This window comes from Diorhabda carinulata, chromosome X, assembly GCF_026250575.1.
Source record: "Diorhabda carinulata isolate Delta chromosome X, icDioCari1.1, whole genome shotgun sequence".
NCBI lineage: Eukaryota > Metazoa > Arthropoda > Insecta > Coleoptera > Chrysomelidae > Diorhabda > Diorhabda carinulata.
Genome location: NC_079472.1, coordinates 48,682,254 through 48,697,216, shown reverse-complemented (window position 1 = coordinate 48,697,216; position 14,963 = coordinate 48,682,254). Strand labels below are relative to the sequence as shown.

The following is a 14,963-nucleotide window of genomic DNA, read 5'->3' as shown; positions in this document are numbered from 1 at the left end:
AAATTCATTCATCAGTATAGACTAGAATAAGTTTGATATCAATTCGAAATATTTGTCTTATATTCATATTTAACACGTAACACTTGATAATTCTAGAATTGTGATACGGTTTTATTTTTGTGTCAGTATATGTATACCGTTTAATTCCGAACAAGATGCAGAGCTTGTGATTCCTCAAAGACAAGGCCAAGTATGTTATATGAGTAAATAATGTATATTATCGTTTATTGACAATAACAAAAAAATCAAAAAAAGAAGAAACAGCTATTATTAGAAGAAGAAGATTATCCTAATTATTCAATATTGCATTCATTTTCCTAAGATTACGTTTTAAATAATAGAACAAAAACTAAATCATGTCGGACTGGGATACTGTAACGGTTTTAAAAAAAAGGGCCCCTAAAGCTTCAACTATGAAGAGCGAGCAAGCCATAAATGCTGCTCGTCGTCAAGGTGTAGCTGTTGACACGCAATTGAAATGTAAGATCTGAATTCTAGACTCTTCTATTTCTATATATTTTTTTCGTTTTTAGGGGGTGCTGGAAGTAATAAACAGCATGTAGCAACAAAAAATACTGCCAAATTGGATAGAGAAACGGAGGAACTTAAACATGAAACAATTTCTTTAGATGTCGGAAAATTAATTCAACAGGGACGTCAGGCTAAAGGTTTGAGTCAAAAAGATCTTGCCACAAAAATTAACGAGAAGCCACAAGTTATAACAGATTATGAAGCAGGTCGTGGTATTCCAAACAATGCAATCATTGGTAAAATTGAGAGGGTAATAGGCTTGAAACTGAGAGGAAAAGATCGCGGACTTCCCGTAGTGCCCCCAGGAAATAAAAAGTAATATAGTCCTGGGGGAACTAAGAAAGTTTTTGGATGATGAATTTAATTTTAAAGAATGGTTTTCCTACATAACTCATAGTAAAAACACTTCTAGGATTCCTGCATTTATTGTAAGAACCCTTGCAATTATAAATTCATGTAGGTTAATATGTTAATCATTTTTTAGAAAAAAAAATCTTTGTGTACTGCTGCTGTATTAATATTAGCTGTTTCATTAAAACAAAAATATAACAATAAATGGGTGGTTTGAAAAATGATTCTTTTTCATGCATTTTCATTCACTTTACCTAATTTTGGTTACCAAAGGATAAAATTTCAACAGTTATTCCCATATTAGCACAAGCACAAAAGTGTCTTTTATTACCAATTTGAATAATTTCCAATATTGTCCAAAGCTTGTCAAAATTCAACTAAGAAGATATTAGATTCTAATAATTCTTTTTTGGTATATTATTCCATGCTCTGCCTCAAAATGACATGAGACAAATTTTATTTTTTCTTATCTCTACATAAAACAAAGCCTGCACTGCATTAAGATTCTTGATGAATTCAAAAACTACCAAACAATTTCCATAGAGTTTTTACCAGTATAAAGAGTGATCAACATTTTACATAAAGTTTGTTCATATTGCATACATTTTTTGAAGTAGGACAATAATTATTGGAAGTGTAGGAAAATATCGAGCACAAGGGAGTTTTAATCAAAACCGTTCCTCAATTTAGTTTTTAGGTGATAAAGAATAATAATGCATAGATCTATAATTATTAGTACCAACTTTCCATGCCCAAATGTTTTGTCTGTTGTCTACATTACTTTTACATTTACAAACTATATTTTTATTTCTTAGTGTAAAAACGACAGAGTTTGGTTTATTGTTAGAAGTTGCATGTCACATCAAGCAAGTCCTCATTATGTGCAAGGAACTATTAGGGCAACTATTGTAATTGATTGATGTTAATACTGTATCCAAGTAATTTCCCATTGACCTCATTGTGTAGTGTCATTTCATGGAATGGGTATATAGTAAAATATAGAAATATAGGTACAAGACATTATTGACTTTTTAGATCTATGAGGAATATCCCACACTGCATTACTTTTTCATCTATCAAAATGTTTAATAATGTAAATTGTTCCAAGGTGTTTTGTATTTAATTTTAGTTTTATTTTTATTTGAGGTTTTACTTATGAATCGAGTTTATAATATCCTCATATCTTAAGTATTCTAAATAAATATTTTTTCGCAACGTACATGAGGTATTTGATAGATCTAGCTGGTCAAAAACCAATTTTATAAAACTATTTGCCTGGAAACAAAAAACACTGCCTGAGTAGCCATATGCCTTAATTAATTAACTATATAGTGCATCAAGATCAACTCACTCAAAAAATCTGAAACCAATAAAATTGGTATGTTTTTACTTTATAATCGCATATTAATTATTGTTTTGTGGTGCCAGAAGGTTCTGTTCTACGACGAATATTATTATTGTCGGTTTTACTGTTATTTTCGCATTGCTTCTGAACATGAAGGTAAAACACATATTTTTTAAGTACTTAGTTTTTAGCGTTTGCATAATGTTCCAATTAATAATTGAACAGTTCAAAATAAAAGCACTCATGAAAGTAGGAATTAAACAATAATTTGTACTATTGAAGATATTAGCTATATTTTAGGGTAACCCCGGTTTCTGCTCGAATTGAATTTTTAAATAAGAGGAACTCGATAACGTTGTTTAGTTGTTTAAATATATTTTAAAATTTATTCATCTTTGTTTCATTTCAAAGGGATCACCTCAGAATAATGACACTGAAACTTTTATTTGACAAGATGCAACTGTAGGATCTCTACAGTTTAGACGAAACCTTGGAATATCATGTGAAGACCTTTCCGAAGAAAAGATCACGAATATTAAACACAAGTTTTCATATGTCAAATCACAATTCAAATAAAGTTGGTTGAAGGCTTACAAAAACCATGATTTTTTCAAAGACAATGCCCAGTGGTTACAAGAAACTTTTTCAATTCCAAAAATTTCGCCTCAGAACAAGACTGGAGCTGGCCGACCACAAAAGCGGTTGTCCGAATGTTCTGAGAGAAGTAAAGATATCCTTACATCCAGCCGGCATAAGGTGAAGTTGATAAAATTGAAGATTATTGGATGGAACCGGCCAAACTTTACATTAAGCTGTATTCATGGCAATCTATGTCTCCTACGCTCCATAAAATCTTTCTGCACATTGCAACTATTATAACCATGCTTTATTACAATTGGATTATTATCCAATGAAGCTGCAGAAGCACGGAACTTTGGAAAAAAATTTTAAAAGATGCATACAACCTTTATTTATTGGGTTTATTAGTTTATTACTTAGTAGTTAATTTTTTATACTTCTTAGAATTACTCTGTTTATTTCTCATTAAGTTACTTGATTCGCTTTTACTGTGCTTTTGTTTTATGCTCCATATGTAATATACCTCCATAAATAATAAAATCATACGACAAAGCAAAGCAAGATTGTCTTTCGAATTCATCACCCTTCTATTTCTATAGAAATAAAAACGCAAAAATAGTAACTTTGAGAATTTCAGTATTTAACAAACAGTTAGTCTTATTCAACCATTAAAGTAACCACGAACAAGATTGCAAACCATGGCTCTTTAACCTAACATATCATTCAAATATTCAATATCGTAAATAAGTAAAATATTCCTAGCTATCTTTATAATTGAAAGATATATTTCTTAGACCTTTTACTGTTTATGTTTCTAATGTTTTCAAAATTAGTTTTTTTAATAATTTTCAAAAGATCAAATTTCACGTTTTGACTTTTCTTTATATTTTGAAAAAGAAAAACTATCTTTTAAAAATTATTAAAGAAACTAATTTTGAAAAAGAAGAGACCTAAAATCAACAACATTTAGAAACATAAATATTTATATATATATTTCAACTAGTTGATAAATTATATATCTGAATATTCCTCAGGAGTTTATTAGCGAAAATTCCATTCATTTTTCAAATGATAACTCAAAAACTTCCAAAGTTACCGCAATTTCGTCTCCTCAATCTAACCTTTTTCATTTCATGTTTCAAAACTCTTATATGATTTGTTTTTGTCCTTTCCCTACCTTTTTTATATACTGATTTACTAATATCGTTTTTCAAAGGTTTTTTATATATTAAACTAAATATACACAAATGAGTTTATTTGAACATTATAATTTTATTATTACATATGAAAAACTGAATCAATCTCTTCTTAAATCAAAAGTGTCTTCTTTAATTCCATTTTTAGTAATAATTTTGATGGATACGCTATCTCCAGTATAGATATCTCTTTCTGCGGCTGAAATAAAAACATCCTTGAGGGTAGCCAATGCTTTTTCTTGTGTAAGAGGTTCGGTTGATGGATTTAGAATGTTCTTTTGGCCAATTTGGTTATCAAGTAAAGGCTGAAGTAGAGCACCTGCTGATCCACCTGCTCTATATGTGGCTTTCTCACAATGTCCTATTGGATCATAGCTGTACACACAACCTTTCCCTTCATTGTCCAAACCAACCAGAATGTTTGATATATAATAAGGAAAGAATCTTTTGTAATACAGTATTGTGGATAACATTTGAGCACATGCTACTGTTGACATTGTTTTATTATGTTCTTGTTGATACATCTGCATACGTGATTTAAGGATTCTGGTTAAAGTCAACGTGTCGCACCAACAACCAGCACATCCTAGAATTGTTGTAGATGAGAGAGGAAACAATTTATTTTGTTCTCTAGTAAAAATGGAAAATCCGGAACTAAGACGAGTGTCTGCACCAATTACGACAAAGTCATCTCCAGCAATCGCAACAACACTTCTGAAAATTGAAGACAATTTTGTTAAAATCTTTGAATACTCGATTACAATTAAAATTATTATTCCAATAAATGCATATTTACCCTCCATTATCTGCATAAGGATTAATTTGGCGTTGAATTGAACCTCCTGAATAATCTAGATAATTTGGTAGTTGAACCATTTTTACTAGATATTAAACCAAAAATGAGAAACCGAAAGGCGAAAACTAATAATGACAAGTCGAAATAATTCGACTGAAGTTCGTCACTTCTACTTCTATCTTCAATACTGTACGAAATGACGTATTTCAATACATATCCAGGAAATAGTAAAAATTGAAGAAATGTAACTGTTAATAAAATGAGACCAGAAAATGAATGCCCTTAGGTAAGATAGGTAAGGTATCCACCATTGACTTTCAAAAAAGAAGTGCTTTTGGATTACTTGGAGTGCATTTTTATAATATTTATGTTTGGATTGAATTTTAGGTGATAAAATGGTTTACTTACTTTATATACAAATATAATTCAAAATTAGCGTTTGATTTGTAAAGGTAGGAGGATATAGGTGATTCATTATTGCTTTTTAATTTCATTTATATTTAAGGCAAAATTCACTATTTTGATTGTATTTTATAGATATATAGCACTCATGGGAAAAATAAAAAAACCAAAAGTAGTAATTCCTCGGAGTGAATCAACTACACAACCATCACTAAAAGCTGATTGTGTTTCTGATGTAAACTCTATTATGAAGAGTATGAAAAATCATACAAACAAAATGAGAACTGTTGTATCTCACAAATCTGTAGAATCCTGCAAATCCTTTGGTAGAATAATTAAGAAAAAAGATAAACTAAATATTAAACGTAAATTTTTGATGAAAAAAATTGATGTTGTCAATGAGTCTAAGAAGCAAGCAAAGATTCGAGAAAAGCGAAAAAATGTTTCTGTAATAGGAGACACAAATCCATTACTTGATGCTTTACCTTCTATAGAAGATCTAATTAGAAGTAAATCCAAAAGTAATAACATGTTACCCAAAGAATCTATAAAAAATAGAGGAATTGGAAAAGCTAGGCAAAGAAAAAAGAAACTAATTGAAGATATGGCTGTTTTTAAAAGAATACTCAAAAATAAAACATTTTCTACCAATCCATTTGATATCATTTCCAATCATCTACAAGCTATGGTTCAAGAAGAACGTAATAAACTTAGGACCAAGTCTTAATTTATCTTCTCCCTTATTCTGTTCTTTGGATTGCACAAAATCAAACTGTTTCTTATATTTATGATTATATTAAAGTTGCTTTCACAATTACTTATGTGTTATTAATGTAAATTCTCTATTTTGAAACAACATTTAAATGTTTTATAGTATATAATAATAATAATAATGTGGTAGGGCAGCAATCAAGTGATAGATGGAGAGTTTTTGTCTGTAATTAATCTCAAATTGTGAGAGTTTTAGAAAAAGCAACATCATGGAAATAACATAGAAGAGTGTGGCCTGGAGATAATATAACAGATTTTAATGGTGAGTGTAATTTTTGACCTATATGATCCAAAACCACCTACAAAGTAAGTAAATAAACAATTAACTACAGTGATCAAAAAACAGACAACATGAAAAAAAAGTTATAGAAAGCAATAGAACTTTGTTCTTTAGAAAAGTGGTGCTGCAAGATTTTCGAAAAAATCTGAAAAAGAATATGAATAGTAAAACATGAATTACTGAAAAAAAAGAAAAAATTTCGAATATATTATACTGATAGGAAAAATTAAAAGAGTTGGTCTGGGTTGTTTTTCCTTTCGCACTATTGTAATAAAATGAGCAGAATGGATACTGACGACGAGGATCCAAAAAGAAAAAGAGGCCTGGTGGACGAATACTTTGATATGAAACATCAAGCAACAGTTACCAAGAATACCGAATGTGAACAATAAAAGGAAGAAGTATAATGCATCAATGATACAGGAAAACAAGGTGAAACAGGAAATTCAAGAGTATCTCAGCACAAATCTGAGAACAATGAACATAGACGACAATGTGGAAATGAGTCGATGCAAATAGAAAAATTAATGGCACACGTGGCAGAGCAAACGCTAGGCTTGGAAAAAAATCAAGCAAGAAAAATGGTTCAATGAGAAGTGTAAAAAGAAACTGGAAGAAAGGAATATAGTATGACTAAATACACTGAAAACTGACTCGACAGAGAAAATATTCAGAAATTCGAAAGAATACAAAAAAGATACACAGACACAAAAAGAGAATATACATGCGCAAAAGACTACAAAATATTGAAGAACACTTAATTATAGAGGGATATCTCTTCTTGATGTGGTGTATAAAGTTTTAGGTAAAATTGTGAGAAACCGACTCAACGTGTACCAAGAAAGGATAGTCAGAGATTACCAAGGAGGTTTCAAGAAAGGAAGAGGAACAACGAATCAATTATTTACCATTGAGACGATCATGGATAAAAGTTATGAGTGAAATCTAGACCTTCATATTATATGTTTGCTGTCTTCAATCTATTAGGAACTTCGAAAAAAATTATGAAGTTAGTCAAGATGACAGTAGATAACTCACACAGCAGAGATGGAATTGTATCAGACAAATTTAGGGTTGAAAAGGGATTTCAATCTCTTGTTTCATACGATTTAGCTTTAATAACCAGAACAAAAAAAATGGAAAGAATATTCTGCAAGATTAAGAATAAATTAAGGGAAAACAAAGTGTGATTGGTTAAAAGGAATATATAGAAATTAAAACACGAAGGGACAAAAGATAAAGATAAAAAAGTTTGTAAATCCGAATACCTGGGAGCAGCACTGTCAAATAAAAATGAACAGAGGACAGAAATAAATAAGAAAATAGCTAAAGGAAGTAAATCCATGGGGTTATTAAGTAAAATGATAAAAGGACAAAGGATGGAGAAACAAAATTGGTTACATGGGAGAGGAAGGTGTTGAGGAAAGTATATGGGGGAATAAAAACAAGTGAAGGAGTATGGAGAAAAAGAATTACCGAAGAACTGAAGGATTTGTATAAATACCCATCAATAACAAGATAAAAATATACATTAAAAAAATCATACATGGGAAAATTCAATAGGTAAATAACAAGTATTTATTTTGATATCACTTTATTAGTACAACAAAAAGAAAACTTAAATGATTCTAAATCAAAAGAAAACCTTAATATCTATTTAACAATATATAACTTTCATAACTAAACATATTGTGTATAATCAGATAAATTTCTTGAAAATTTTGTATCTTTTTGTATCTGTAATATTGAAATTCCATGCAAATTACTTGCTTTTTTTAAAATATTCTCCAGTAATAGAAACAATTTATAAACATTATTTACATAACATAAAACCTACAGTTGTTAAGGCGCAGTCAGTAATTCTTCCTGTATACTTTGTGACCTTATCAATTTGATACCAGACAAACTCTGGGATTTCTGTGCTGACTGGTCTTTGGAGTTATGATATTCTTCTGAATATTCTTTTATTCTGTGCCCCAAAAAAACTGCCCTTTCTCTTTTCTTAATCATGTAATCTGTTGGTTGTAACCAGCGATTTTCGTGGCATTCCTCAGGTGTTGGTCTTTTACTACAAAAAAATAGTTAAAAATTTTGTTCAAGTAGTGATCAATGAACCAGAGTAAATAAGATTATTGTAAATGAAACAGTTCCATATGGGCCGATTATTGAATGAATTAAATTGAAATCCTTTAATTTTCAAAATAAATTTTGTTTTGCCATAATTTCACATAGATAGTAATGTCAATTAAACAACTGCGTTCATACTAGAACACTATATGTTCTCCATATACATAGAATGAGATTGAATGCAAGATTCTGAAACAGGCCAATCTTATATCTAAAACTGCAGTTAAGTGAATTACTTTAATGCTATCTTCAATTTCATCTATAATCGAACTACATCACATTCGATTTTGGTGTACCAGTGATGAAGAGTAGCTTTAGAAATTAATCGCCGAAACGTTTTAGTCAAAAATGTCAAAGTGGCAAAGACAAATTTTACCTTAAACGCTAATGTTAGTTTTCATATAATTACTGTGATATTTTAAATATGAAATAATTTATCTTATCATTTTGAAGAACTTTTTTTAATCTGATTCAGAGACATATTGATGTGTTAGAATTGAATCGATAATAAAATCTGCATTAATCTTCTAGTTCAAATAAAAAATATTATATTTCTCGAAGTAAGAAAGGATGTTTCACTGTTACCAGCAAATTAAATAAAGAAATCGGTTATTGAATTTGAAAATGGTAACTTGCTTACCCAATTCTATTTTAATAAATAAACTTACTTGGGATGACGTTTGAATAACAACATAATAAATCTAGTCGCTTCTTGTGTGACTTCCTGAAATAAGTTTTCGAATCTGTATCGTACGAATAGAATATTTTGTCTACTTTCATTTTCGTCTTGACCACGGAATGGCACCGTACCCGACAGCATAACGTACGTTAAAACGCCAACTGTCCAAATGTCTGTTTGAGGGAATGCAGGTTCTTCCGCTAGGACTTCAGGTGCTGTCAAATAAACATATATATATATATATATATATATATATATATATATATATATATATATATATATATAGAATATATATAGAACGAACTCGTATATTGCAAAACAACACAAAATATGAACACTACTTGTAGAACTTCATATAATAAAGCATTGTACTATTTGTAGTGTTGTATCACACAAATTATCAGCACTATCTGTAGGGCTGTATAAAACAAAGTATGAGCACTATTTGCAGTGCTGTATAAAATACAGTTTGTATTAATAAGTTGTACATCCATAAAGTGTTGTGTTTTTTGTCTCCTATATCAATATTATTATAATTATATCAATATAATTGTAATGAAATTATTCCTAAATTCATATAATTACTAAAGAGAGAGGATTTAGAAATAGTATATCTATAAATTAAATTGCTGGTGTGGAAGTTACTTGGTAAGCTTCACTATTATGACGTTTATTTATTAAACTGCTCAAACCAAATGATCTAGACGTATCACAATATTTGGAGACACTCTGTAAATTATCGAAGCTGGATTTGCCGTCATCCCTCCAAAATGTTATACCATATATCCAGCTTGGAATAATTTTTCTAAAGACATTTTTATATTTCTGCCAAGCTGCTAATTTGAATTTCTCGTTTTTATGGTCTATTTTTTTGCGTTTTTTCTTTAGTCTTCAACATATTTGGATTGAAACATTTATTTTGTGTTTATGTAAACTAGGATGTTTAAAGCTTTATGTTGTTATTTTTTTACATTATTTTCTATTCTCAGTTTAAAAAGACATTCTTCTATTAAATGTTTTTACAGATTTGTAGATGGATAGAATGGCTATATCACACAATATTTTGCTATGATGTAGTTTGAAATTTAAATATCAAAAGTACCATTGAAATAGAATTATGACCCTAGTACACTGATTTGTCAGAAATCTCTTTAGTCCGGAGGGACACAGTGACCTCTACTATATGTGTTGTGCTCCCGAGTTACCACTGATAGAGGGATCTATAAATTAACGACGAATCAATTGTCATTTATGTTAAGGGGTAACACTATGGCATAATACAGTGATTTGTCACCGAGAAATGGTATACTGAACTTTTATTTTCTGATGTTCAGACCCAGGTTTGATTCGGGGTCGTTTTGGTTAGCAAAGAGAAGACCATTCTACTAAAACTGATATGTTAAAACTAATATCTGTTGTCTAGTTGTATATTATTTTAATACTGAAAAGTCTATCCAATACATAAGATATCAGTTGTAGGCGGAAGAACTTTGTGATTTGGTTTATAGGAAGATTTAATCCAAGTTAGTTGAGACATGATGGACCAGCTTATTTTTTTCTGTAGGAACAAATTGGTTAGATCCTCTGCTGGTTTTGTGAAAAGTAGAATTGATAATTTCTCAATAGAGTTTGATCAGTATTGAAGTTGAGTTGAATAAGATTTTAACATGTTTATGCAATAATTCTGAAAAAATTGGACATTACCAATTCAGTATCTACTCATAAAGAAGCACACAAAAATTGAAAAATATGTTATGTAATTTTATGGGGTTAAGCAAATTGCTCCCAGCAATGGCTAAAATACGATACAAAGCTTATAAAATTTCGGAAATAAAAGTGTTTGGGGCAAAAAAAGATTACATACTTTGATAGCCCAACACGGGATTCACATTCGTTCTAATACTCACATACCTATATATTCAATATTACCAATAACTGGAACCTTGACTCCTTCGCCTGTTAGACAGGTTATAAAAAATTAATTGGATACAACTTTCACAAATTTCAAAATTTACAAATATTGATTGCCTATTACTTAGTCACTTCTGTTGTATAGCCACTTCTAAAAATTTAATTTACTAATTTGTGGATTTCCTACTTCAAATTGAATTGATTAATTTAGGCAGAGAAATTTAACTACTGAGTTTTCTTTTTCACTTTACTACCTTCCTAAGAGGTAACAATAAAGTAATAATTTAGATAAATACTACCAATCACCTCTAGCCCACGGATCACACTAGCAGATAACTGTTATACCACCGATTAATCTCTAGACATAGTTAATAGCTACAAACAACTAACCTTAACATGAATTTTAAGATGTTTCTACCTCTTTGTAAATTTCGTTCCGTTCAAAAGCTCATGGTATCCAATTTAATATTAACTTTTTTTCTGATTTCAGTTTCAGTTGCATGTAGTTAATATAACAGAAGATTAGAACATTGGATTGAGGAATTGATTCGTTTAGAATAATTATTTATTGACGTTCCATTAAACATCGTAATTTCAATCAACTAATGTTAATAAATAACTGAAGCTTTTTAGAATTTCAAACTATTATAATTTCCACATGTGCTTTAAATGTTTGAATAATTTTAAGAGGATTTTTGGTTTACCAAATAAGGCTTTGGTGTTTATTTGGAATAATTTTAAAAAATCATACTTTAAATCCACTACTCCTATACTTACAAATATAGTCAGGATGTCCAAGTATCGGAACATTGGTGCCTAATTTTGTGACTCTATGGGCAGCTCCTAAATCTACCAATTTTATTTGTACTGATCTCACTCCACACATTACGACATTATCTGGTTGAAGGTCCAAGTGACATAGTCCTCTCCAATGTAAATATTGTATTCCATCTAGAACCTAAGAAAAGTTTCAATTAGAAAACTATAATTAAAAAAGGTTAAAATGAAGACACGAGATATATTATTATGATTCGAAAATAAAATTACAAAATCTAGGTGATATGACCTAAACTTAAGACTCAGGAAATGTCTCATATGGTAGTTATATGGTTTTACGAGTTGCATAGCATGAGTCTCAAATTTAGGAAAAGTGTTTTCTGTTCGAACGATGGCAAATTAAATCTTGAATAATGTATCATTGTTCTCGAAACAAATTAGTTGATGCGAAATTTAGATTCAAGTATTTCTTTGTTCTTGGGAATTAACCTGTTTAGATAGTTGTACATATTATAGTGAATTCGAAATGTTTTTATTTATTAATTAGTTGTCTAATTCAAACTATTGAAAAACATGTTGTTGAATTGTTTAAAAATAATAATAATTTACCGAACAATCACAATTTTAAAAATTAATATTAAAAAGAATAACATACGTTTCTTTATTTTAATAGAATATTGAATATTTTAAGAAGAAATACTTATAGTAGTCTTTTTCAAGTCAGCATAAAAATATGATTTTGTCAGGAGCTCCTAATGAATTGCGTTTAAGTCCTACCGACACTTTACAAAATAATTTATTTGTTTAATCATTTTTACTAATTATAGGAGCACAATTTTGAATTTTTGAATTTTGAATTTTGAATTAAGCATCGTTAAGCTCCATTCATTTGCGTCGTTTTTGTGGGATCTTCTAAAAGCTATTTTTATTGCTTGCCAACATACTAATAATACCTAATAGACATTACATTTGGTATCCCCGCTTCAGTATATCAAATATTAAGAGAAGAAACCGAATTTATGACGATTCAAGGGTGACAGATGACCAAAATTTCGACTTCCATCAAAGCCCTTACATATATTTATGGCTCAACTAACCTGAGAAATAATTGTAGCAACAGTTTGTTCCGTGTATTCGTGTCGGCTGGCGAGATACGTCAAAATATCAGCCCCTTGAAGTTTTTCTAATATAAATACCGCAGTTCCGTTTGTTCTGTAGGCCGATAAAAGACTGGCAATTCTCTCATGTCTAAGCGATCTCAAAGCTGCGAATTCTCCATCTACGTCTTCTCTAGTTTTTTCGTTATAGTCTAATACTTTTGCCACAACTACAGAGTCGTTTCGTTTATCAACCCCTTTTAGTACCACGGAGAAACTGCCTCTGAAAAAAGACACACAACAGTTATAAAAATTTTTTTAAGTTGTCATAATTTTGACTAACCTTGATATTTCAGATATGAAATTGTATCGCTCTTGAACATTTGATTCTTCCCATTCTATAGGCGTCGTTTCTAGTTTGTAATCAAGACGAATTTTGCATTCTAGCTCCACTTCTTTTCCACTATCAGTCATTTGTTGAAGATGCAGCATTGCTTTACTTAATTGCACTTTTGGAGAACCTACAAAAATTATTTATTTGGATTCATATTTGTATGCATTTCATACACACTTATATTACGAGCGGTTTCTTATTGTAGACAGCGTCATAATTAGTACAATGCACTGGATATATAATATTACATTACATATCTTATCTTACATTTCATTTAGAAAAAAGAAGTATAACGCAGATAAGAATCGATCTTTTTTAGAAGCAACTTTATAGTCCCTTTTCAGGGTGAATGAAACTATTTCAGATACCCTTCTGTGAGATATAAGGATTGGTGAGAAAGTACAAAGGTTTCACATCCTTTTGGGTGAATATAGAGCCTAATATAGAGGAGGTCAATAAATCTTCAACCGACGAAGAAATTATCTGCGTTAAGTTTAAGTGATTAATGTAACTGTCTGTCCTGAAAAAATTAGATTAGAAATAACTATTAATTATAAGACGAATATGACGTGTTTCTGCTTTGGAACTCAAAAAATTCTGCAATTACCTCAAAAATAATTTTAGTTATTTTATCTTGACCAGTTAACCTTAAAGGCAAAAATATTCTTGGGAGAAGCCGTCGATCTTAAAGTGATGGTTACCCAATTTTCCCCTTCTCTTTTCAATCTCAAAACCACCCCCACAGGGGAAAACAGTCTACATTGGTAAAACACAGTGTTTGAGAATAAAACCGCAAAACATAATTTGACCCAAGTTATTATATATTACCTGCTGGTTTCGTTGTAATAGGTGAGGAAGGAACACCTGGGTCGCTCCATCCTATCGAATTCTTTGCAGCCAATCTGAATATATAACTTTTATTGGATTCCAAACCGCTCATTAGATAGAACTCGTGGTCAATATTATCAGCCTTCTTAATCCAATCCAATTCATCGGCAACTTTATATTCTAAACTATAACAGATAACCGGAGCGTTACCGTCGAATCTTGGTTGTTTCCAGGTGAGTAGAATTTCACTGTCAGATACTTCTTGCGATTCAGGACTATCTGGTTCATCAGGTACCAAACCCAAAACGATTCTGGTTCTAGCTATCACTTGTCCAATCTTATTACGAGCCACAACTTTATATAAACCTTGATCGAAATTAAGAGCTGGAGTTAGTTTAAAGTGAGATCTTCCGTCACCATCTGTATAGATTTTTATTCTGTGGGAATCTGCTACAATGGAATCGTTTCTGAAACAAATCAAATAATTATTTTCAACTGTCAGAATTATTAGTAGTAAATTGTATAGAAAACTATCGGAAGGTTCCCCCTCAATATTGCTTTGTATTTTGTAGATATTCATTTTATTATTTTAAGCCTCAGGTATGTAGAGGAACTGAAATATTAGAAGAAAGTGGAATTTTTCATTATGTATACTATCGTAACATATTTCTATCTGTGATGATTATTATGCAGATAAAATTTTTGCTGAACTACCAGAATTGATGTATTACATTAGAATTTTGAGTTCATTAGTGGTCCAGATATACAAGCTTTACATTCTACCATAAGCAAAGATATCATTACAATTAAGTCCTGGTCTGACGCGAACGGTTTCTGTCTAAACACTGAAAAAGCATTAGTTTTATCCTAAAAAGGAGCTTTACCAGCTCTAGAACTCA

At 30.4% G+C, this 14,963-nt stretch overlaps 4 protein-coding genes across 22 annotated transcripts in view; 2 read left to right on the top strand and 2 right to left on the bottom strand.

Moving 5' to 3' along the window:
• The first annotated feature begins 232 nt into the window (after window positions 1-232).
• LOC130901894 (endothelial differentiation-related factor 1 homolog) lies at window positions 233-1,081 on the top strand. The gene is made up of 2 exons (XM_057813555.1): window positions 233-480; window positions 534-1,081. The coding sequence occupies exons 1-2, from the start codon at window positions 357-359 to the stop codon at window positions 848-850; spliced, it is 441 nt and encodes a 146-aa protein (XP_057669538.1). The 5' UTR covers window positions 233-356; the 3' UTR covers window positions 851-1,081.
• A 2,963-nt stretch (window positions 1,082-4,044) lies between these two features.
• On the bottom strand, window positions 4,045-5,038 carry LOC130900501 (proteasome subunit beta type-1). The gene is made up of 2 exons (XM_057811185.1): window positions 4,799-5,038; window positions 4,045-4,716 (listed from the first exon to the last, which is right to left on the bottom strand). The coding sequence occupies exons 1-2, from the start codon at window positions 4,876-4,878 to the stop codon at window positions 4,104-4,106; spliced, it is 693 nt and encodes a 230-aa protein (XP_057667168.1). The 5' UTR covers window positions 4,879-5,038; the 3' UTR covers window positions 4,045-4,103.
• Window positions 5,039-5,101: 63 nt separating this feature from the next.
• LOC130900502 (ribosome biogenesis protein SLX9 homolog) lies at window positions 5,102-6,017 on the top strand. 2 transcript variants are annotated; one of them, XM_057811186.1, is made up of 2 exons: window positions 5,102-5,250; window positions 5,336-6,017. In XM_057811186.1, exon 2 carries the CDS (start codon window positions 5,349-5,351, stop codon window positions 5,925-5,927), a length of 579 nt encoding a protein of 192 aa, XP_057667169.1. In that variant the 5' UTR covers window positions 5,102-5,250; window positions 5,336-5,348; the 3' UTR covers window positions 5,928-6,017. The 2 variants fall into 2 exon arrangements, with proteins under 2 accessions (XP_057667169.1, XP_057667170.1); XM_057811187.1 differs by having other exon boundaries at window positions 5,106-5,264.
• Window positions 6,018-7,828: 1,811 nt separating this feature from the next.
• Window positions 7,829-14,963, bottom strand: part of LOC130900496 (obscurin) — a 137,701-nt gene continuing 130,566 nt past the window's right edge. For all 18 annotated transcript variants that reach the window (XM_057811150.1, XM_057811151.1, XM_057811163.1 and 15 more), the window contains 6 exons: window positions 14,065-14,531; window positions 13,186-13,363; window positions 12,843-13,125; window positions 11,746-11,926; window positions 9,047-9,272; window positions 7,829-8,319 (listed from right to left, as the gene is read on the bottom strand). In XM_057811150.1, coding sequence (XP_057667133.1) covers window positions 8,094-8,319; window positions 9,047-9,272; window positions 11,746-11,926; window positions 12,843-13,125; window positions 13,186-13,363; window positions 14,065-14,531 — 1,561 coding nt within the window. In that variant the 3' untranslated portion in view covers window positions 7,829-8,093. The remainder of the gene's footprint in view (window positions 8,320-9,046; window positions 9,273-11,745; window positions 11,927-12,842; window positions 13,126-13,185; window positions 13,364-14,064; window positions 14,532-14,963) is intronic.

Coding starts and splice junctions, on each gene's coding strand:
- LOC130901894 (XM_057813555.1), top strand. CDS start 357: ATGTCGGACTGGGATACTGTAACGGTTTTAAAAAAAAGGGCCCCTAAA. Junction 481..533: donor TGTTGACACGCAATTGAAAT/GTAAGATCTGAA, acceptor TTTCGTTTTTAG/GGGGTGCTGGAAGTAATAAA.
- LOC130900502 (XM_057811186.1), top strand. CDS start 5,349: ATGGGAAAAATAAAAAAACCAAAAGTAGTAATTCCTCGGAGTGAATCA.
- LOC130900501 (XM_057811185.1), bottom strand. CDS start 4,878: ATGGTTCAACTACCAAATTATCTAGATTATTCAGGAGGTTCAATTCAA. Junction 4,717..4,798: donor CCTTATGCAGATAATGGAGG/GTAAATATGCAT, acceptor TTCAATTTTCAG/AAGTGTTGTTGCGATTGCTG.